The following is a 24,443-nucleotide window of genomic DNA, read 5'->3' on the forward strand; positions in this document are numbered from 1 at the left end:
CCTTGCATTTCTCTTTTACACTAAGTGGGTTGTTTTACAAGGCAAGTGTTCACATACGGTATACTTTAAAGCACTGTTAAATCTCCAAACCAACATACATATTGCAGCTTACCCATCCCTAGATGTGGTGGCTGCATTTGTTTTCTTTTTTTAGGCTGATTGTTTTCTGGCCAGTAACGCGCCTTCTATATTAGAGCCCCCACTTTGGATGAAGGAGCAGCAGAGACTCTTTTGGAAAGCGGCATTGTCCGACAGAGTAAGGGTAGCGTTAGATGGACTAGGTGATGTAAATACACTAACAAAATTAAGGCAAACTACAACTAATATTTATAATATAATAATTTATAATAATTTTCTAAGCAGTTAGAGCACCATTTTTTTTGCCTTTTTGGATAAATGTTTTACATAAATAATAAAACAACAAAATAATAAACAATAAAACAACAGGCTGATTGGCCAGCTCATCAGGTGAGAATAAAAGAAATAAATAAATGTAGGCTGCATTATAATAAATATTTGATGTTGAGTTTAATACCACTATAAATTGTAATCATACACTTACAACAACACAGTTAAACACTGTCTGTGATACTTTGTTACTTTTCTTTATTTGCAATAACATGTACATTTTTAGGACAAGCTTCTGAGAGGTTCCCCCTTCTTCTGAAGTCCAAGCAATCTTTTGAAATATTTTCATTACTTATCATTACTATTTGGTCCTTAGAAACCTTGTCCTGAAAATGTAACTGTTAGTGCAAAAAAATAAATAAAAAAAAAACAATGACAACGGAAAGTACTCAACTGTGTTTTTCAACTCAAACTCTGCACAAAGCTGCCAAAACTCCAGGAGAAGAGGAAAGTAGGAGGGAGGGAGGAGGTGGTACACATTTTAGCTGCTCTTCCTCCTCTTCCTCCTCCTCCTCCTCTCTGTCTCCTTCATTGCACTGTATAGATCTGCATGGACTTGTGCCGAGTGCTCTATACTAATCTCTGATCAGCCCCACTGTCTGCTGCTCTACCACCTACAATGGTGAGGAGGACATCTCCTGGAGTGTGAGGAACACCGAGCTACGTCTGACAAGACTGGACACAGAAGGGAGGCCACAACTACACAGCTTATGTCTGGACAGTCACCTGTTATAGGGGCAGCATGTGAGTCCACATTTCTGTCTGCACTAAACTTTTACCCAGGGACAGGGGCACACTGACAACTCATGGTGCCCCCGGGCAATAGAAGATCATGGGGCCCCTGTCCCCGCCCACACTTTCACAAAGCCCCACCTACATATTTCACTGTCCACATTACATGTGTTTGTCAGAGCAAAGCAGGGCATGTTAAGGGCTCATCACTGGGCACACATTAGGGCACAGGGCAAATCATGGGGCACACAGTAAGGCACATCACATGGCACACAGCAGGGCATGGGACGCACAGTGCGGCACACAGCAGGGAACATTATGGGGCACAAGGCACATCAAGGGGTACAGCACAGGGCATGGGGCACACAGCAGGGCACATCAGGGGGCACACAGTAGGGCACGGGGGGACACAGCAGGGCACGGAGAACGTCACAGGGCATGGGTCACACAGTAGGGCACAGGGCACATAACAGGGCACACAGTAGGGCACATCACAGGGAACATCAGGGGTGCACAGCAGGGCACGAACCACATCACAGGGCAGGGGGCACACAGTATTGAGCACAGCATGGTGCATCACAGGGGGCACACCACACATCACGGGGTACACAGCAGGGCATGGGGCACACAGTAGGTACATCATGGGGCACACAGTGGGGCACACAGTAGGGCACATCACATGGCACACAGGGCACATCACAGGGCCCACAGCAGGGCACCTCAAGGGGTACACAGAAGGGCACGGGGCACATCACAGGGCATGGGGCACACAGTAGAGCATATCAGGGGGTACACAGCAGAGCACGGGGGACATCACAGGGAATGGCCAGGGGTGTACACATGTTGCAGCCACAGCAGAAATGATACACCCTGTCACACGTGTATAATTCCTGTTGTGACATGTGTGCAGCCCTGGCCACTGTAGTGGGGTGCATTTGGGGGTGGTAAAAACAGTGCTCATCTATGGGGTTTTACCACCCCCCAAACTGCAAATGTAAACAAGTCCTTACTGTCCTGAGCACCCTATCATAGTTGCCTTTTAGGGGATGCTGTGGGAGGAGAACAGAGAGGGATGCCTGCGACAAGGACAGGGAGGGACACCAGGGACAGAGAGGGATGCTGGGGACAGAGATAAACGCAGTGGAGCGAGGACAGAAAGAAACGCAGTGTGACAAGGACAGAGAGAAATGCAGTGAGACGAGGATAGAGAGAAACACAGTGCAGCAAGGACAGAGAGAAATGCAGTGCGGCAAGGACAGAGAGAAACGCAGTGCGGCAAGGACAGAGAGAAACCCAGTGGGGCAAGGACAGAGAGAAACGCAGTGTGGTGAGGACAGAGAGAAACGCAGTGAGACAAGGACAGAGAGAAACGCAGTGTGGTGAGGACAGAGAGAAACGCAGTGAGACAAGAACAGAGAGAAACGCAGTGGAATGAGCACAGAAAGAAATGCAGTGCGCCAAGGACAGAGAGAAACGCAGTGCGATCAGGACATAGAGAAACGCAGTGCGACGAGGACAGAGAGAAATGCAGTGGAACAAGGACAGAAAGAAATGCAGTGCAACGAGGACAGAGAGAAACGCAGTGAGACGAGGACAGAAAGAAACACAGTGCAGCGAGGACAGAGAGAAACGCAGTGACACAAGGACAGAGAGAAACGCAGTGAGACGAGAACAGAGAGAAACGCAGTGAGACAAGGGCAGAGAGAAACGCAGTGAGACGAGAACAGAGAGAAACGCAGTGAGACAAGGGCAGAGAGAAACGCAGTGAGACGAGAACAGAGAGAAACGCAGTGAGACAAGGGCAGAGAGAAACGCAGTGAGACGAGGACAGAGAGAAACGCAGTGAGACAAGGGCAGAGAGAAACGCAGTGAGATGAGGACAGAGAGAAACGCAGTGAGATGAGGACAGAGAGAAATGCAGTGAGACAAGGACAGAAAGAAATGCAGTGCAACGAGGACAGAGAGAAACGCAGTGAGACGAGGACAGAAAGAAACACAGTGCAGCGAGGACAGAGAGAAACGCAGTGACACAAGGACAGAGAGAAACGCAGTGAGACGAGAACAGAGAGAAACGCAGTGAGACAAGGGCAGAGAGAAACGCAGTGAGACGAGAACAGAGAGAAACGCAGTGAGACAAGGGCAGAGAGAAACGCAGTGAGACGAGAACAGAGAGAAACGCAGTGAGACAAGGGCAGAGAGAAACGCAGTGAGACGAGGACAGAGAGAAACGCAGTGAGACAAGGGCAGAGAGAAACGCAGTGAGATGAGGACAGAGAGAAACGCAGTGAGATGAGGACAGAGAGAAATGCAGTGAGACAAGGACAGAGAGAAATGCAGTGTGGCGAGGACAGAGAGGGACACTGTGGGGGACGACACAGGGGGGATGCTGTGGGCGGGGATGCCTGGGGGGGACACCATGGGCTGGGGGGGTTGCACACCATAAGGAGGGGGGACACAGTGGGACACTGTGGAGGAGGGCACAGGTCCTCTGTGGCAGGCGGCATCACTTTGATAAGGGGATAGGACCTGAAAGTCCCCCCAAATCCACTCCCCAGCACAAATCTTCTACTCCCCTTTCCCTTCACTCCAATATGTGTGCTATGCACCCCTTACCTGTCCCCCTCCTCTGTATCTATCCATACACAGTGACCTCACATCATCATTCAGCTCTAGCAGTACAATGTCCCCCCCTCCCCCTCCTGTGTATGAGAACACTGGAGCTGAGGAGGGGGGATCCTCAGTAGCTTGGTGTGGTGTGCAAGCTGTCAGCGGAGAAATGGATGGAATGGCTGCCACAGAGGGACCATTGCTGAGCCCCATACACAGACTCACTCGCCCAATGCCTGTAATAAGACCTCTCACAGCGAGCTGCTGCCCACTGCCCCCTCTGCTCTTCTCATCCGTCCCAGGTGATGTCACGTACAAGCCCCTGGGGTGGACCTCTGCACTGAGCCATATGCTCCTATATTGTAAGCTCTAACGAGCAGGGCTCGCTGATTCCTCCTGTATTGAATTGTATTGCAACTGTATTGTCTGCCCTCATGTTGTAAAGCAAACTGTTGGCGCTATATAAATCCTTTATAATAATAATAATAATTAGTGGCCGAGCATTCCCCGCCCTGGAGCCGCATATATACAAGAGCTGTGGAATGCCTTGGCTGCTTATGGTTGGCGCAGAATGGGTAAAAGCTTCTGGTGGCTTTGGGCCATGATCCAAACACACCTGATCTCTTCCCTAGTCATTACACAATGGCAAGGAAGCTGAGGCTTGGCTTTCATCCAAGCCTCACCATACATGTAAGGCTACATTCGCAAAGGGGGCAACTAGCCATGGTGCAAATTATCACTTGATTTGCAGGCAGCCACGGATAGCTCCAGCTGCCGACCTGTCATTGAAGTGTACAGGTCTTCGTAGCCACAGCTAGCCTTTCCCAGGTGACAAAAACAGCTTCAAGAATCACTGCTGCTGCTAGTCGCCCATAAGAATGTACTTTTACAATCTGTCTGCACAATCAACTTTTGATTTTCAAAACTATGTAATGTAAGGACCGACCTAATCCATCCGATTGATTTTTATCCATTTAGATAGGCCCTTGCTAGTTGTTAGTTGTTAGTTGCTAGTTGTTAGTCTTAGGGTCACCATGGTTGATCTTAGGATCACCATGTTACAATCTAACCATACAACCTTTGTAAAATCAACTATGGATTTACCATAACTATGTATTATGAGGACCAACCTAATCTATCCAATCAATTTTTTATCCAGTCAGACAGGCCCTTGCATGATATACTTTTTGCTAGATCTAAAGGATATTGTACAATTATTACAATTGTATTCATACCTCCCAACCACCCCAGATTGTCCTGGACCGTTCCAAAAATTGATCTATGTCCCGGGGTCATAGCCAATGGCCATAGCCAGGGGAGGGCTGGCAGCCTTAGGCCTGGGGGGCAAGTCCAGTCAAGTGGCCCATTGAACCACTGAATCAGCTCACCACATTCCCTGTACAGAGAGAGAGGGAGACTGCTCCACATTGCCCCAAAGAGAGAGAGACTGCTTGACACTGCCTGCACAGATAGAGACTGCTTCACACTGCCTCCACAGAGAGAGACCGCTTCACACTGCCTGCACAGAGAGAGACCCCGCTTCACACTGCCTGCACAGAGAGAGACCCCGCTTCACACTGCCTCCACAGAGAGAGACCGCTTCACACTGCCTGCACAGAGAGAGACCCCGCTTCACTCTGCCTCCACAGAGAGACCCCGCTTCACACTGCCTCCACAGAGAGACCCCGCTTCACACTGCCTCCACAGAGAGAGACCCTGCTTCACACTGCCTGCACAGACCTCGCTTCACACTGCCTGCACAGAGAGAGCAGTCACTTTCTGTGCAGGCACTGTGAAGCAGTCAGTCGCTGTACAGGCAGTGTGAAGTGGAGCAGTCTCTCAGAGAATGGAGCAGTCTCTCAGAAAGAGACTGCATGATTGCCCCCAGAGAGACTGAGAAAAAGAGCTGGCCCCTTCCCCACACCCAGTACACAGACCAATGAGACTGCAGGAAGATGAAGACTAAAGACTGTGCTGTCACTGCCACCACACTAAGCACTACCTGTGGAGTCCAGAGCTTCTCTGGTGAGTGAGCACCACACCACTGGGCAAGCTAAGCAAGCAGAGTAGCTGAGAGTCACAGTGAGCGCAGCAGGCTAAACACGCAAGTCCTGCTGTCTCCCCGGCATGAACACCAGATTCACTAGGGTGCAGGTTCCTCCTGTCTCAATTGCGGATAGTAAGAAATGCACATGCAGGCGCATGCCGGAGCACCAGTCAGATTAAGGGCATTGTGGGCCTGGTGCTGCAGTGGAGCAGGTTTAGGAGTGGCAGGGATATGAGGTAAGTAATGTCATATCCCAGCTCTTGCCCAGACTTGGTCACAGCCCCACAGGGCTGTAATGTTAGGGAAGCCCAGAACTTGAATTACCAAGCTTCTGTCAGAGCCGTGTGTCGGTGTGTGCTCTGAGGTGAAAGTTTCCAAGCCATCAGAATACAGTGATCACTGCTGGCAGCTATAGCAGCCAGCACTGATCGCTAAAAAACATAGACATGCTGGTTGTAGTGTCAGTTGATGGAGTCAAATTCTGTACAACCAGTCTGCACAGAGATAGATTGAAATGTCTGCTGAACCGGCAGAATTTCAATCTGTCTATTGTGGCCTAAGTCCACCAGTCTCTGGGTTTAATAATATCCTCAAATCTTCTGAAAGGGGGGCTCCACTTAGGTGTAGAAATTCACTTTGAACTCCACCTTATTTCCAGAACTCTCTTTAGGGTCCTTTAACACTGAAGGCGCTGTACAGGCGTTTTAGTGCTAAAAAATAGCACCTGTAAAGCGCTTCTTATGCCACCCCAGGTTTCGCACTGGGGAGGTGCGCTTGAAGGACATTCTGAAAAGTCCAGCAAGCAGCATTATTGGGGCACCTCGCCCAGCCTATAGAAATGAATGCAACACGGCCCTTTTTAACACTTTCTTTGGCCACTAGTGGGGGTTAAAAGTGCCCCGCTAGCGCCACTAAAACAATGATAAAGCGCCACTAAAACGAGCAGCGCTGTACTACTACCGCCCACATCGCCCCAGTGTGAAAGTACCCTTTGGTATTAGATGTGCAAACAAAAAGGTGAGACCACATCTAATACCTACAGAAAGTAATGGAAATAAGGTGGAGTTCAAAGTGAACTGTGTCATTACCTGCAGGGATTGGCATTTAGGGGGCTTAAAGCAGGCAGGGATGAAATGTGATATCAACTATTCACTGCCTGTCAAAGGCCTCTGAAAAGTGACCTGAGCATGGATCACTTTTCAGAGGAGTGGCAGTGGCTGCTGCAAGTGAATACAAGCATTTAGGCTCACACTGGTGTGCTGCGGTTTGGCTGCAATGCGGGTGTACTGGCGGGTGTCACACCCCCTCAGACTTCTTTTAGGTTACTCATTGTTGCTGCATTTTCTGAAAGTGCACCAAACATGCAGCATGCAGGACGTTTTGTGCACTTTCAGAACATGCAGTAAAAATGTGCATCCTCTATGTCCCAGGGGCAACATGCAGGATGACTGCCAGTACACCAGCACTGCAGCCAAACTGCAGCATGTCAGTGAGAGCCCTCATCATACCACCTAGCCCTAGGAGGGCAAGGTACTGGCACAGACTGCTAGAAAAAAACTCTTTGGCTGCAGGGAGGAGGAGAGAGGAGGAGCTCACTTACTTGGATGGTCCCAGCCTCCCAGGACCCTCAGTGGATTCCAGCCAACTGCTCAGATTGAGCAGAGAGTAGGTCCAGTCTCTGCCAGCCAATGGTGTGGAGAAGGGAGGGCTGGGCGGGGCTGTGCTGTGTAACACAGACTGTCAGCCCTGACATGAAGACATCGCTGGCTCACAGTACTGGACTCGGCCAGCTCAAGAACTGTGCATGTTGTGGTTTTGAGCTGACGACACAGCAGCCTTTGCCACCGCATATCAGAGCAGCCCAGGGGGCAATTGCATCCCTGCCCCCTGGCCCAGCCCTCCCCTGGCCATAGCCATAGCCAAAGGGCAGCCTGACCATTCAGGTGCTGCCCTGGGCGAACATGCAGACTGAGTGTCAGCAGGCTTGGGGAGCAGGACAGCACCTGGCTGGAGGGCAGGTAGTAAATAAACGTAGTAAAAAAATGCAGACTCCAAACACTCCTGACCCCTGCATTCTGTGCATTACACTGTTCTGACCCCTGTGTTCTGTGCATTACACACTCCAGACCCCTGTGTTCTGTGCATTACACGTTCCCAACCCCTGCGTTCTGTGCATTACACACTCCTGACCCCTGCTCTGTGTACATTACACACCCACATTTTTCCTCGCCGCACGTTGTCCCTTGCCTCAAATATCCCTCATTGGGAAGTTCAAAAGTTGAGAGATAGGGTAGTGTGTGGTGAACCTTAGGAATCAGACTTTATAAATGAGGAATAGCACTTTTCACTTTATAATGACAGTCATAGAGGAATACTATAGTGTGTAACCTGAGGATACTAATAGTTTATGTACATGGCATGCTGCACAAAGCAAAGACAATACCAAGTGTATCAATAGCCAACATTTTCTTTCTCTTTTAGTGTTGTATGTAGTAGGGAAGAAGGTTAGAATCCCTGTTAGGTTTTACTGCTGTCAGGGATTCCAGTAGAAAGATTTTCCACTCTATTTGGGCCCATTTTTTTCCTTCAGGATATGTATGAAAAAGCCTAAATAAGCAGACTTTATAAATAAGAAATAACAAATAGAATGCCGATTACAGAGCAATACATTAAGAATATTATAGTGTGTAGCCTGAGGATAGCAATGGTATAGGAAGAGCAGCAGTTCAGGTTTATGCCTGCCCAAAGCAGAGATTCAGAACACAAGTGGGGGTATTCAATAAAGCATTTACTCCACTTTTGGCCCTTTAAAATGTCCTGTATCAGTATCACAATAATCCTCCTGCCCAGAGCGTAGCTTGCAGCTTGTGGGCCCCAATGCAAAAGTTGACCTGGGCCCCCCCCCCTCCACTAACACCCACCACTTCCACCGTGTGTGTAGATACACCCTCCACACGCCAAGATACCCAAAGTGGCTTAAGAGATCCCAGAGTTCCTCCTTACATTAGAGGACAGGGATCACCCCTGGATAATCAGAGGACAGGAAACCATGGCAGGTCATTGGGCAGAGCTCCTTTCCCATTCCAGCACTGTAAACAGCTCCTCCACCCCCCACAATAGACTGGGCTGAAATCACATTCCTTTACACACAGTCTATCAGAGCCTCCACAGGGGGGCTCCATCTGGCTTTTATGTTGCCGTTCTGACCTGTGAAATCCCTTGGTTGGAACGGCAGTGTAGTTGCAATAAACAGATAAACCCTATGCAGATCATGGCTGACTGGCTGTGTTGTAAAGGAATGTTGTTTCAGCCCTGCAGAGGAGGAGCATTATAGAGTGCTGTACTGGGAAAGAAGCTCTGCAGCGGGCATAGCATCCAGGGCTTTGAGGGTGGTTAGGTGCGCAACTTAGATCTGGGGAGGGCAAGGCCATGTGATATACGAAATCTGGAGCCTTCAGCCCCTCAGTGGCCCCTCAGGAGGTGTTGAGGGATTTGTTTTAGCAATATTTGAAGGTTTCTCTGTCAGTGTTGGCAGGTGTTGGGGGAATGCCAGGTGTGTGTCTTTTCCCCAGTTGTCACGGAAGTGGGGTAAGCGGACATCCCGGGGGGGGGGGGGAGTACAGAGAATCCCAGCTAGTGACTAGAAGACACTGAGCGGGGGTCTTACCTCGCCAGTGACATCTTCCCATTGTGGCTACAGGACGGCACTCTCCTCCTCCTAACTCGCTGAGCTCGGTTACCATTCCATGTTGCCAGCACACAGACACTTCCCCATGTGGCAAAGTGGAAGCCCAGTACGGGAGCATGGCTGTGGGGCCCTAGGGCAGATCGGAGATGGACTTTGTGAAGGATATGATAATATGACATGGAGGCATCAGGGGCCCCCTGAAGCTAGGGGCTGGGTTGTGATTGTGACCCCTGCAACCCCTTATGCTACACCCATGCTCCTGCCAGTTTTGGTAGGTTTACTGAAACGTACAACAGATTCAGGTAGTTCTTAAAAGCTTTGACTGCAACAAATTCAAAAAGGATTACCTCCAGTTGTTACATAATGAAACTGGGGTAATTAAAGAATAAGTTCACTTTCCTTAAAAAAATAAAAAAAGTAATAAATGCACGTTTTGCAGGTAAAAAGATGTGCATTTATTAATTTTTTTATCTAAGGATCCTACAGAGCATTGCACCGCAGAATCAGCAGATCGCAGGTGCAGTCTCAGGCCCCTGAAGACTCTCAGCATAGCTGTCTGCTCATATCTCATACAGGCAGCCAGTTACCTTAGTGCAGTAAGATCAATGGACTATGAAGACACTCACCAGCGCCCTTGTAGCTCATTGAGAACTACAAGCCATCAGCCACAATAGCTGACAGTTTTTTGGGCATTCATTCTTGGGAAACTGTCAATGAATAATGTGGTCGTGTGAGCGGAGCCCCACACAGCTACGCTGTTTTTAAATTGTGACAATGGCTGTGGGTAGAAGATCCCCCGTCTGCTCTCACAGGGAGGGGAAATCAGGGGAGAGAGATGCTGAAACATGTTCCACCCTAAAAATGGGAACACATTCCAAAGGTGAGCTTATCCTTTAAGACCAACTCTATCTTGGCGATAGGTGCTGCATCATTTCCAATTTTTTTCAGGGCATTTTAAAGAAACAGGGGCATCATCAGTAGGGTGGCCCTGGATTTCATTTAAAAAAATCTGGAAACCCTTGTGTATGGTGATCCAGCTCAATGAAAACAGTGACAGGAATACAGTTGTACCTTGTATTCAGATTCTGGGAATGGTGGCCATATAGACCTCCTATTGCTGCATATAATTCCAGTGAGTGCCTGAGGTGAAGAGGCAGGTGGATGACATCACAGTCTCCGCCCCAGCCAATCAGAGGATGCTTTTTTTTTTCATTCATCAAATACAAAGCTCCTTGTGAATGGCTGAGAAGCACACAAACCAACTTTATTTTGTTCCAGGAACATAAGGCTTTATACTGTATGTGCTGAGGCTACCTTCAATTATACTGTGCTGATGGCTGATGCATTTGTTAAAGGAAATTGTTCACCAGCTTGATCCAAATGAACTATTTAAAGTTCACCAAAACATGGACTTAGGCTTTATGGTTTGTCTTTGCAGATCCAGGATGAAGAACTATATCTCTTTTTATTATCTTTTACAATTTTGTGGTCATTCCTGGATCTTTACCAATATGACAGCCAGGCTTCTTTTCTTTGGAAAAGGTAAGCATTTTTTATGAATTTAAGAATCATATGAATACAATATTTATCTGTTATTGCCAAATTTCTCTCATTCACCTGGACCTACTAACATGCCAACTGTATCACCTATGCTGTTGTGAGGTTTATTTATTCAGTGATCATTTCAGATTTTACATATTTGTCAGATGTGAAAAGCTTTAGTGCAGTTCCATTGGTGGAAAGGTAATGGTTTGTCCAGCAAAAGTTTAATGGTCCAAAAAAGAGATCATTTTAAAACAGACATCTACAATACCATTTACTATTACCAGTTATTCTGAGATAACCTTAAATACTCTGACCAGTAAAATATGATTAGATGTATTTTGTGACTTGCTGCACTTTGAAATGTGCTGTTTGTTCCTATTGAAGTAACCTCAACATAAGAGTTTACTTTCATGAGGAATATAGGAGTTGCCATTCTATCTGAAAATGTTAGGAAAAAGCATGTAGATCAGTAAGGTACAGTCGTTGTGACCAAAAATATCAGCACCCTTGCATTTCTTTCAGATAACGCACCACTTTGCCCAGAAAATTGTTGCAATTACAAATGTTTAGACATTCTCATGTTTATTTCTTTTGTTTGTATTGATATGACACAAAAAACTGGAGAAACTAAAAGCCAAATCTGACATTCCATGCAAAACTTCACAAATGGACTGGACAAAATTATTGTCAACCTCAATTTAATATTTGGAAGCACACCCCTTGGAAAAAAAATAACTGAAATCAATTGCTTCCTGTAACCATCAAGGAGTTTTTTTACACTTCTCTCCTGGAATTGTGGACCACTCTTCTTTCGCCAACTGCTCCAGGTCTTTCAGATTGGAAGGGTTCCTTTTCCCAACTGCTGTTTTGATAGCTCTCCACAGGCGCTCTATGGGATTTCGATCTGGACTCAGCGCTTTGTCTTAAACCATTTCTGGGTGCTTTCTGATGTGTGCTTTGGGTCATTGTCCTGCTGTAAGAGCCATGAACTCTGACACAGACCCAACTATCTGACACTCGACCCAACATTGCACCCCAGAATTCTTCGGTAGTCTTCAGATTTCATAATGCCATGCACACGGTCAAGACATCCAGTGACTGAAGCCCTAAAACATCAGTGAACCTCCACCATATTTGACCCTAGAGACTATATTCTTTTCTTTCTAAAGGCCTCATTTCTTTTTATGAAAAGAGTAGAATGGTGGGCTTTACCAAAAAAGATATCATTTTGGTAAAATATATCATTCAAAGGATTTTGGCTTCCTAAGGTAAGTTTTGGCAAACTCCAATCTGGCTTTTTTATGTTACTGTGTCAGCATTAGGGTCCTCCTGGGTCTCATAAGCCCCGTACACACTATCAGATTGTCTGCTGAGTTTTTCCTTCAGATTTACCAAAACCATATAATATGAGGTCAAACCTTAGGAGTTTCAATGTGTATGCAATCACTACATGGTTTTGGTGAATCTGAAGGAAAAACTCAGCAGACAATCTGATAGTGTGTACGGGGCTTTACCATAGCATCCCTTTTCATTCAGATGGCAACGTATAGTGCGAGCTGACACAGTTGTACCCTGTGCCAATCCTTCATTGCAATCTTTGATACATTTTTCTCTTTCGTCCAGGTCGATTAGCTACAGTGCTATGGGCTGTAAACGTCTTGACAATGTTGTGCACAGTGAATCTTTGGAGATGGACTTGTAATCTTGAGATTGTCCGTGCTTTTTCACAATTTTTTTCTCAAATCTTCAATTCTTTGCTCTTCCTTCTCTCCCCCATGCTCCGTGTGGCACACAGAGATACACAACAGAAAGGTTGAATCAAATTTTCACCATTTTAACTGGTTGCTGGTCTGATTTTTACATTGTCAGCACCTGTTAATTGATACAGGTGAGTTTAATTACAAATTACAGGAGCATCACTAACTTGGAATGCAATTATTTCTTACAATTTTGAGAAGAGCCAATAATTTTGTCCAGTCCATTTTTGGAGTTTTGTGTGGAATGTGTCAGATTTGCTTTTTTTTTTTACACTTTTTTTGTGTCATATCAATAAAACAAAATAAACATAGGAATGCCTAAGAGCCGGTTCACACTGCGGGCGATGCGAGGCGAGGCGACACGACTCGCCTCGCTCTCGCAAGTCGCCCCCGTTCTGTACAATGGAACCGTTCTGAGAGGAGCGACTCGAGTCGCTCCGACTCAGAAAAAAGGTTCCTGTACTACTTCTGGGCGACCTCAGGGCGACTTGCATTGACTTCTATACAGAAGTCATCTGCAAGTTGCCGCTGAGGTCGCGGCAGGTCGCGGCGAGGCAAGTCGGTGTCGCCTCGCCTCGCCTGCAGTGTGAACCGGCCCTAAACATTTGTAATTGCAACAATCTGGGCGATGGTGGTGCATTTTCTGACAGAAATGCAGGGGTGCCCCGTATACATGGTCGGATTTTCCAACAGAGAATGTTTGATGGGAGCTTTTTGTCAGAAATTCCGACCATCTGTAGGCTCCATTGGACATTTTCCATCGGAATTTCCGACACACAAAATGTGACATCTGGCTTTCAAATTTTCAGACAACAAAATCCATTGTCAGAAATTCCGATCATGTGTACACAATTCTGATGCACAAAGTTCCACGCATGCTCGGAATTAAGCAGAAGAGCCACACTGGCTATTGACCGTGTATGCAAGACAAGTTTGAGCCAACATCCGTGGGAAAAAATCCATGGATTTTGTTTGTCGGAATGTCCAATCGTGTGTATAGGGCATTAGTGTTTCTCATGACGGATGTTCCTTAAATAGGGTCTCTGCCTGTGCGTTACAGTGGCTAGGTTCTCCTTTCTGCCATCTTGGAATTGAAGAAAGGTCAGAAGAAGACCCAGAAACTAATGTGCACATCATTTTATGTGTATTGCTTTAGCAAATGAATCATTACAAAAAGGGGGACAGGAAGAGATCACAGGGCATACACTAAATCCCTTCTTTAAAGCAGAAAGACAGCCCTTTCCCCTTTTCATGCCAAGGATATAAGGCTTACCCAAGAGCCCCTTGCTTTGTGCACTGGTTCAAATCATTTGGCAGAGGGAGGATTATGGAGTGGGATTGTTTTCCAGGGGTTGGGCTTGGTTCAGTAAAGGGAACTTTTAAGGTGTCAGCATGCCAAGACATTTTGGACAATTTCATGCTCCCAACTTTGTGGACACACAGTTTGGGGATGGCCCCTTCCTGATCCAACATGACTGCGCACCAGTGCGCAAAGCAAGGTCCATAAAGACATTAATGAGCGAGTTTGGGGTGGAGGAACTTGACTGTCCTGCTCTCAACCAGATAGCACACCTTTGGAATGAATTAGAGTGTAGACTGCCACCTCACAAATGCGCTTCTGGAAGAATGGTTAAACATTCCCATAGACACTCTCCTAAACCTTGTGGACAGATTTCCCAAATAAGTTTTAGTTATTATAGCTGCAAAGGGAGGGCCAACTCACTATTGAACCCTATAGGCTAAGACTGGGATGCCGTTAAAGTTAACGTGCGTGTAAATGCAGGTGTCCCGACATATTTGACAATATCATGTAAATTTACACAATGATTGTACTGTATAAGTGCTAAATACAATCGCTTTTTAACCCTATTTCAGGAAATATGTTATGTTTTTGTGTGCAGATTCATTTGCTGATACATTTTATTCAATTGGGATGGTGATGCAGGCCTGCCAGTTACTGTCTGTCTTGGAGCTGTTACACGTTTTTCTGGGCATAGAACAACAACCTTTCATGCCAAAGTTTTTACAGGTAAGGGTCATTTAACTCTTACATCTTTAGGGTCCTGTATGAAACATTATTGGTACCCAGGTAATTTCAGATGGTCCAGAAACAAACATGGAAACTCTTGCCGTCCATTTTTTATTTGCTGGATTATTAGGAAACATTACATTAGAAAACGGCTTTGTGTAGATATGTTTCATAATACTATTGCAGAGTAGGAAAATAGAAGATGTATGACACAGCCTGATTTCCTAAGTGTTGTTCCTTAATAATTTAGTGGTTTAAAAAAGCTTACGGCTTTTTTTGTTTTTTTTTCATCTCACAAAAGTGTCCCATTTAAGTCAAAGGGATACACACATTTCCATATAAGAATGGAATTTGTTTTTTAACCGTTATTGTCAATTTCCTGCAAATCATAAAGTTACAACCCAGTGCCACCCAACTGTATGCAATGCTCACAATAAGCTGAACAAGGCTTCCATACCTAATTAAAAAAAAGTCAGAATACGTCTCTCTAACAGAAGACTAAAGCTGTTGCAAAGTACATGATCAAGGACAGAATGTTTACTGCCCAACTTGACCTTTATAAGATGTTATGAATTCTTTCACAAGATCAAGAAACTTGAAAATATTTCCTCTTGTCTTTTAAATGGAGAAGTACTCCTAAAACATCATAACTTTAGTTTTTGGTGCTAATAATATTAGTAACATGCACATGTCTGGAATATTGCTGCATTTCTTGATATCATGGGGTTTGATTAAGTGTTGAATTTTGCAGGAAACGCGTCACATTTTAATGTTCCTGTCATACCTGTGATGCCATTTTAATGCTTCAACAAAGATGCCAAGGAGTGCAACAATATTCCTGATTAGTGCATGTTACTGAATTTCATAGACGGGGTGTGCAGCACCCTGGTTTCCAGTTCACAACACCTCAGAGTCAGTCACTCACCTAGAGCGGCATTACTTTGACTTTGCTAATAATATTAAATGTCATAAAATGTATCCAACATATGAAGAAAAAAGAACAAGTGACCCGAAGCCTGCAAATACTTGTTATATACCAGGATTAATCCCTCCAATGATAAATTAGTTGCTCAGATAAGTCACATTACTCGCACAGATATCGTGCTGTGTATGACTGTTACAAATACTGTTACAAATACCATTCCTATTGCTTTACAGGTAACAGAGAGGTTGGTTATCCTGTTTGTGGTCATCAGCAGCCAGGAAGAAATGCAGAGCAAATGCATAGTGTGTTTTCTCTTCTTTCTGTGGAACCTTTGGGATGCCATGAGGTAACACTATTTTTTATTTTCCTATGCTAATCATTTCCTGATCATATTTAACAGCAGGCAACAATACGTTGCTATTCTGATCATATTGCCTAGACTTAACACAATTTAGTAACTATTAGACAACAGTGGATATATACCATACATAAGCCTATAATGCTATTTTCCCTGTTGTGCTCTTAAATGTGTATGGATAATGTGGTCCAAAAACAAGATGGTGGTCATAACACAATAATGCATACCTTTGTTGCAAAAGTATGTACACCCCATGTAGAAGCCATAACCAAGAACCGCTCCGGAGAAGACAACAGCAGTGCTCTGCACATACATTCCTGGGGGATCCCCCCATGGCATCATGAACAATCAGATCTATTGAATAATTTGGACTTTTTATCAAATGACATGTGGATGACAACAATCAATACAATCATTTACATTCATTTAGTCCAGGGCAAGTGATATCATACTGAAATTTTTGCTGGTTATTGCTTGTGTCTTTACAGATACCCATACCATCTGTTAACAGCTCTTGGAATAGATTACCCAGCTCTTACTTGGTTCAACCACACAGTATGGATCATAATTTATCCATTGGCATTGCTGGCAGAAGGTAAACATATTTTACTGCGCTTACAACTTGTTCTAGAAATGGCTTTAATAAATCTTAACAATGTCTGTTTTGTTTGATATCTCTGAAATGGGGAAATACAGCTTCCTGTAGTTTCTGATCACCCATAAGCAAGCAGGAAGACACAGTTTCTTATTGTTAAAGTAAACTTGTCACAAGAAAAATATAGGGTCTGCCATTACTAAATTCTCATTTTAAACATAATAGTTGTCTGGCTGTTGATGCAAATATTTTAATACTGTGTCACTGACATGGAACAAGCTTGCAGCTAGAAGAGTCAGAGGAAAGACAGAAATCCTTATTTGCATATTTATTCCAGTAATATAAAAGAAGATCTTACACTCAGTGCACCCTAAAATTGGGTTTATTTAAATGAACCTGAAAGAACTGCTGCAGTCCATATATTAACAACACAGGGCAAATTCGGAAAATCTACAAAAAATGGTGCGCTGTCTCTTAAAAAAAATCTCAAATGGTGGTCAACACATGAATATAAAAAAAAACCACTGTGCAAATAATATGCTGATATTGCATGAATCAGAAAGTGCAAGCAGACATATTGTACAAAAACAGGCAATGTGCAAAAGAAATTGGTAACTAAGACCTAAATAGATAACCTAGGCCTTAATAGCAATATTAAACGAATAATTGACAAACAATGAATAAAAACATCAAAGATAGTCCATATATGAAAAGCTGCTCGATGTGCAGCAAGATTTCAAAGTGCTAACATGCTCCAAGGTGCTCCTTTTAATAAAGATGGGCGCTTACCAAGCGGTATGGATCCCAAATTACAGGGATCAGAAAAGCATGTAATCCATCCAGCAGTACGTGACACCCATATCAGATTTGCTGCCTAGAAATTACTCCTTCGAATCGGCATTATACTATCCTTAGACCGCCAATTTGTGGTTGAAGGTCAGATGGGTGGGGTGGAGCTTCAAGGGCTGTTCCTGCAAATGTTGCTGGGCTTTCAATCCAGAAACTTCAGGCAAAGTGGAAGCTTCTCCTGGTGACGGGTACCACATCAACACTCGGCAGTCTGCATAGAAAAGGATTACTCATGGTGAGCTGTCAATAGACCCATTGACAGCTCGCCATCAGTGATCCTTCTCTATGCAAACTGCCGAGTGTTGATGTGGTACCTTCACCAGGAGAAGCGTCCGCTTTGCCTGAAGTTTCTGGAATGAAAGCCCAGCAACATTCGCAGGAACAGACCTTGAAGCTCCACCCCATCAATCTGACCTTCAACCACAAATTGACGGTTTAAGATTAGTATAAAGCCGATCCAATGCAATTCGATGGAGTCATTTCTAGGAAGCAAATCTGATATGGGTGTCACATATTGCTGGATGGATTACATACTTTTCTGATCCCTGTAATTGGATCCATACCATTTGGTAAGCGGCCATCTTTTTTTAAAGGAGCACCTTGTAGCACCTCAGCACTTTGAGATTTTGCTGCACATTGAGAACCTTTTCACATATGGACTATCTTTGATGTTGTTATTCATTGTTTTTCAATTATTGGTTTAATATTGCTATAAAGGTCTAGGTTACCGATTTAGGTCTTAGTTACCAATTTCTTTTGCACATTGCTTATTTTTGCTTAATATGTCTACTTGCACTTTCTGATTCATGCAATCATATTGTTCACTGAATATCAGCATATTATTTGCACAGTGTTTTTGTTTATATTCATGTATTGACCACCATTTGTGATTTTCTAAAGAAGAGTGCACTATTTTTTGTTTATTTATTCCAGGTCTTTGTTAATTCAAAAGATTCAACAGGTTTTGGGTTATCCAGACAATCTGCATTTTTAAAATGAAAGTCAGTAATGGCAGCCTGTTTTTTTTCTCAGTACCAGCCTCATGCAACACCCCTTTGTTAATGGAGTCCATCTACCTGTAGAGGGGCTGTGGGATGTGGGAAACCTTTTATGTTATAATCTGGAAGACCCGACACAGAGGACTTCCTTTTTTCTTGGAAGTCCTATTTTAAAATGTTTATTGCACAGTTTTCACATTCATTATCATAGATTTTTAGTTTATGTTGCACTTCTGTTTTTTAAAACTGTACTAGAAATCTGTAAAAATTTCAATCTCAAGCATCTAATGAGGAGTGGGGGGCAACTTAGTAAAAAAGAAAAAGAAAAAAATAAATATTATATATACACAAATGCCCTTTAAGTGTGCAAGTGAAATGACTAAAGCAAAAACATATTTGTCTTACAGTGTACACAGTCTATGAATCGCTGCCTTATTTTGAATCCTTTGGCACATTTTCCTACAATATAGTGTTGCCATTTGCTGTATCTATTCATTTCCCATATATTTTAAAGGCATACTTGGCTCTTCTACCTGCAGGTAAAGTAACAGGATGATAACAAAGTTTTAAAATCTACTCCATAAACCAGCTGACTAAAATGTAAATATTATTTAGGTGTGCTGTACACATGCAGCCATCTTTTTTCAGAAAGAAGACTTTATCTCAAAGTACAGAATGAAAAAATTAAAATAAAATAATATTGAAAGGTAAGTAACACAATTCCACAAAGTTTTTTGAATACTACCAATTTATTGTTATTCAGCTGTTACAAAGGAGAGAACATTTCCTACTTACTGTTTAACAATGCAGACATTAAGTCAAAATCCATAAAGGGGGTCATATGCACCACAAAAGCAGTTGTCAAGACACAACTTGTGTCTAACTGAAGGAAAGAGAAAGCAGCCCTCTGATATGGGCCATACCACTACAGTTGTCCAGATACTGTATAAATGCCAGTTAGGCCCCATCACACAGGCGGACAATTGGGTTCACCTTTGTTTTTTTAACTGACCCGATCAGACTCTCCATTGCCTTCCATGGAGCAGCAGATGTCAACAGACATATGTTCATTGACACCCACTGACATCTGATCCTATCCACCAAAAGCAGACGGACGGGGGAACCATTCCCCATCTGTCTGGCACGCTGGAACCGATGACATTCGGATAGAAATGGACAGTCGGTCCATTTACATCCAACCGCCCATAGAGGAAAGCAGGCCGTATCTGTGTCCGCTCTGCATATGCGAAGCGGACACAGACTTGATCTGCTGGCGGAGCCTTCCTGTCTAAAAGAGGCCTTACATAACGAATAGTAACGTTAACTCTGTAAGAAAAACATCAGTATTTAGCATGCACTTTACAAAATTATATACCAAATTGTGTGTTTTCAAACACATCTGCTTTAAAGGAGTAATACCTTGTAAAAAACATATTTCAGTTAAAGGTGGACTAAGGCTTGCCATAGATTATACGATTTTCTCTCCTTCAACCACGGGTTGAAAGAAATAAAATTGCTTGATTCCCTCATCAACAGAGTCAGTGTTGATGGGGGGATCCCTCCTATGGGAGGTCTCCCCACCATCATAAAACTATGATCACTGCTAGCGGCTATAGCCAGCAGTGATCATGCAAAAAAAGCAGATAGGCTGATTGTACTGAAATTGATTTATTGACCAGCCTGCCCATAGATGCATTAACATTCGACTTGTTCCCGCTAAAGCAGCCAAATTTCAATGTAAATACTAGCTATGGTTGGTGTGAACCTTTCAAATACTATCTTTGATATGTCTAAATTTGTTCTCTGTTTAGGTTTTCTTTATGACACAAAAATCTGTGGATGACTTAAGACATCTAAAAACTCCCCAATAAGAAGTATTGCAAGAAAGAATCTGTCATGATAAAGACAATGCAAGAGTCAAGGATTTAGGTCAAAATAGCCTTGCTCCTTGCAGCTAAAAAACATGCCAAAGAAAGTATTCCATTTAGCTTTGGTACATTGTCCTTGCACGGGTGCCTATACTTTACCTTTTCCATATATACGAATCAAAGTTTAATTAAAAGGTTATTTCTACCTATTACAGAAAAATAATAAATCACATCTCTACATGAAAAAAATGTGCATGTATTATTTTTTGCCACTGGAGCCAGCGCATTGCACCTGCAATCAGGGGGTTGTGGGTACAATGCTAGGCTCTTCCACCAGTTTTATTTCAGTACCAAGATACACTCTTTGAGTTGGAGAGCTGGAGAAAGTGTTCCATTGAGACCTAAAAGTCCACATGCCGTGGTAGAAGAGGGACTTAAAATTCATTCATTTACCAATCTCTGTGAATGAATTATATGGCTTAATGGGTGCAGTCACACACAGCCATGTCGACTATAAAAGTGACAGCTGCTGCCGGGTTGGTCCCATTTGCACATGGTTACACCCTAAATTCGAGGGCAACATGTAACATTGTGCAAGTTGTGTGGCAGTTGTGTTGCATTCAAGCAATAAATATTAGGGGATGTTGATTTCAAAATCCTTCTTGAATATCATTAAGAGGGATTCAATTTACAATAATACTTACTCAGCCTGGATTGGTAACATACAGTATCTAACAAAAATGAGTACACCCCTCCCATTTTTGTAAATATTTTTTTATATGTTTTCAAGTGACAACACTGAAGAGATGTCACTTTGCTACAATGTAAAGTAGTGAGTGTACAGCTTTCATAACAGTGTAAATTTGCTGTCTCCTCAAAATAACTCAACACACAGCCATTAATGTCTAAACTGCTGGCAACAAAAGTGAGTAGACCCCTAAGTGAAAATGTCCAAATTGGGTCCAAAGTGTCAATATTTTGTGTGGCCACCATTATTTTCCATCACTGCCTGAACCCTCTTGGACATGGAGTTCACAAGAGCTTCACAGGTTGCCACTGGAGACCTCTTCCACTCCTCCATGATGACATCACAGAGCTGGTGGATGTTAGAGACCTTGCGCTGCTCCATCTTCCGTTTGAGGATGCCTCACAGATGCTCAATGGTGTTTAGGTCTGCAGACATGCTTGCCCAGTCCATCACCTTTACCCTCAGCTTCATTAGCAAGGCAGTGGTTGTCTTGGAGGTGCGTTTGGGGTCGTTATGTTGGAATACTGCCCTGAGGCCCAGTCTCTGAAGGGAGGGGACCAAGCTCTAATTCAGTATATTGGCATTCATGGCTCCTTCAATTAACTATAATTCCCCTGTGCTGGCAGCACTCATGCAGCCCCAGACAATGACAATCCCACCACCATGCTGGACTGTAAGAAAGACACACTTGTTTCAAGAAACTGTTTTTCTAGGAATGTACATTTCTAGGCCGCTTTTATTTTAGATGTAATCCCTACAGCTCAACTACAGGCACACAACACATCTAACAGGAAACAGTGTAAATGGTGCTAATTCTAAATATCTCCTTTTAAATACCTGTTTTTTTATTGTTAAACTTGGACTAAGTAAATTTGTCTTTCGCATTTATTTTGTGTCTCAGCTGCATTAAAAAAAAAAAAAAGAACTGTAGAGACTGTACAGACTGAAGTTTCATCACTGACCACGTGACTACTTTTGAACTACAACTTCCAGCAGGCATTGTACAAGTTCCATGTTGAGAGACAGACTGTTGTAAGAGAGGATGATGAAATACACTAGGAAAGACCCTTGCATGTCCTTTTTTTTCTACCATTGGTGAGACAGATATATGCAGTATATACAGTATTATAAGTGGTGTTTTATGTATTAAACGTCAGGAACCAGAGCGATATCTGCATATTTGTCTGTAAAAATGTAAATTACTAACCAACAATTATTTGCTCACCTATGAGCTGAAAATGTTTTTAGTAATAATACTAATAAAAAATAATAGTCTGCAGCCACAACTTCTAAAAACTGGTAAGCTGCAATATATTAAAAATTTTGGGGGTTTAGATATTTTTTAATTTAGTATAACACTTTTGGTAAATAGTACAATTTATTAGAGTGCTAGGGACAATGAAGGAGAAATGTAAGGTGTACGTGTGTGTAAGAACAAATGTACAATTTCTTTTTTAGAATACTGTCATTTCCTTAACGTTAGAATATTATTTGTTAATAAACTATTTCAAAAGAATTTATTTATTTGTTTTCTTAGAGAGTCCTGCAATAACAAATTGATCTCTTTTAAATATATAAAGATGTAATTATAGTATCTCACAAAAGTCAGTACACCCCATTTTTGTAAATATTGTATTATATCTTTTTATGTGACAACACTGAAGAAATGACTAAAGTACAGAGGAGATCTTAGTCTAAATGTGTGATAACCACAAAAATATTATACTTCCTTTAGTGCTTACACCAAATCAAAATCATATAATTAAGATCATTAGATATTAGTGCCTTATCTAATGCTTAAAATGTCCCAATGACAAAAAAGTAAATAATGTGCAACAATATAATACAGTGTATACACTTATAACATTTTATTAACCACTTCAGCCCCAAACTATTTGGCTGCTGAATGACCGGGCCATTTTTTTGAGATTCGGCACTGGGTCACTTTAACTGACAATTGCGCAGTCATGTCACGCTACACCCAAACAAAATTTACATTCTTTTTTTCCCCACAAATAGCGCTTACTTTTGGTGGTATTTGAACACCTCTGCGGTTTTTATTTTTTGCGCTATAAACAAAAAAAGAGCATCAATTTTGAAAAAAAAAACACACAATATTTTGTACTTTTTGCTATAATAAATATCCCTTTAAAAAAAAAAAAAAAACAATTTTTCCCAGTTTAGGCCAATATGTATTCTACATATTTTTGATAAAAATAAACTAGTAATGGCAGCGATCTGCGATTTTTATCGGGACTGCGACATTATGGTGGACACATCGGACACTTTTGACACATTTTTGGGACCATTGGCATTTATACAGAAATCAATGCTATAAAAAATGCACTGATTACTAGGGGGCAATCAAGGGGTTAACTGTGTTTCCTGCTAGGTGTTTTTAACTGAAGGGGGAGGGGACTGACTAGAGGAAATGACAGATCGTGGTTCCTAGCTATTAGGAACACACAATCTGTCACTCCTCACAGAGCAGAACAGGGATTTGTGTGTTTACACACACACACTTCCATGTTCTGCCTCTCATGCCCATGATCTCTTGTGGCCGGTGGTCATTGCGACCGTTAGCCACAAGCATCAGCTCCCCCGCAGTGCACCTGTCACGCGCGCGCCTGCTATCCCGAACCCACGAGCCGATGTATAGCTACAATGGCTCGCAGGATGGTGCCGACCTGCCGCAGTAGAATGACTGCGACTGGTCGGCAAGCGGTTAACAAAATCCTTGTAAAGTGCTTCAATAATATAGAACAAAAAGTGTTTCAGTGTAGTATAGTGCTACGTTCAAAATTCTTCATGCGATAACATGCATTGATGTACATATAAAGTTCATTCCAATTTTATCAGATCCACAGTCTATATTGGTAATGACCAAACGTGTACTTGTGTCCACTCGGGTGCACTCCCTCTTCAGTGTGTGCGCTTACCTTAGAGCGTGTGACCTTGCAATTAAGTTGGTCAAAACATGCATATGAACCTCCTCTGGGTTCAGTGTCTGTGCTGGGATCCTGGGCTGATTGCTGGTATGTTTTCCACATGTAGATATAACAGAGGAAACTCTATAGTGTGAAATTGTTTTAAATTAAATTTATTGATATATAATAGTCCCTTTTACTAGGGTACTTACATTTAGTGGGTGCTATAATGCACCACTCTATACAGGTAGTGAGGGCCATTGTGGGCGCTGAGCTGATGTATCCTTTCTGCACTGAGAACACTCTGTTGTCTCCTACACGGTCCTGTCCCCTCCCCAACGCATCTTCCTCAGGGGGAATTG

The 24,443-nt window shown here is 43.2% G+C and overlaps 1 protein-coding gene across 3 annotated transcripts; it reads left to right on the forward strand.

Annotated features, from left to right (window-relative positions):
- Nucleotides 1-911: 911 nt before the first annotated feature.
- Nucleotides 912-22,670, forward strand: HACD4 (3-hydroxyacyl-CoA dehydratase 4). 3 transcript variants are annotated; one of them, XM_077475197.1, is made up of 8 exons: nucleotides 912-1,152; nucleotides 10,921-11,024; nucleotides 14,686-14,813; nucleotides 15,972-16,084; nucleotides 16,585-16,691; nucleotides 18,946-19,077; nucleotides 19,154-19,245; nucleotides 22,056-22,670. In XM_077475197.1, exons 2-7 carry the CDS (start codon nucleotides 10,928-10,930, stop codon nucleotides 19,234-19,236), a joined length of 660 nt encoding a protein of 219 aa, XP_077331323.1. In that variant the 5' UTR covers nucleotides 912-1,152; nucleotides 10,921-10,927; the 3' UTR covers nucleotides 19,237-19,245; nucleotides 22,056-22,670. The 3 variants fall into 3 exon arrangements, with proteins under 3 accessions (XP_077331323.1, XP_077331322.1, XP_077331324.1); XM_077475196.1 differs by lacking the exon at nucleotides 22,056-22,670 and adding an exon at nucleotides 20,350-20,655; XM_077475198.1 differs by lacking the exons at nucleotides 912-1,152; nucleotides 22,056-22,670 and adding an exon at nucleotides 20,350-20,655 and having other exon boundaries at nucleotides 14,660-14,813.
- The last annotated feature ends 1,773 nt before the right edge of the window (nucleotides 22,671-24,443 follow it).

This window comes from Lithobates pipiens, unplaced genomic scaffold (genome assembly GCF_037356315.1).
Source record: "Lithobates pipiens isolate NorthernLeopardFrog02 unplaced genomic scaffold, aLitPip1_a1.2 Scaffold_13, whole genome shotgun sequence".
Lineage (NCBI taxonomy): Eukaryota > Metazoa > Chordata > Amphibia > Anura > Ranidae > Lithobates > Lithobates pipiens.

Excerpts from the sequence above, each read along its gene's own strand:
- HACD4 (XM_077475197.1), top strand. The coding sequence starts at position 10,928 with ATGAAGAACTATATCTCTTTTTATTATCTTTTACAATTTTGTGGTCAT. Across the intron at positions 14,814-15,971 it reads TCATGCCAAAGTTTTTACAG|GTAACAGAGAGGTTGGTTAT; the intron begins GTAAGGGTCATT and ends ATTGCTTTACAG. Across the intron at positions 16,692-18,945 it reads ATTGGCATTGCTGGCAGAAG|TGTACACAGTCTATGAATCG; the intron begins GTAAACATATTT and ends TTTGTCTTACAG.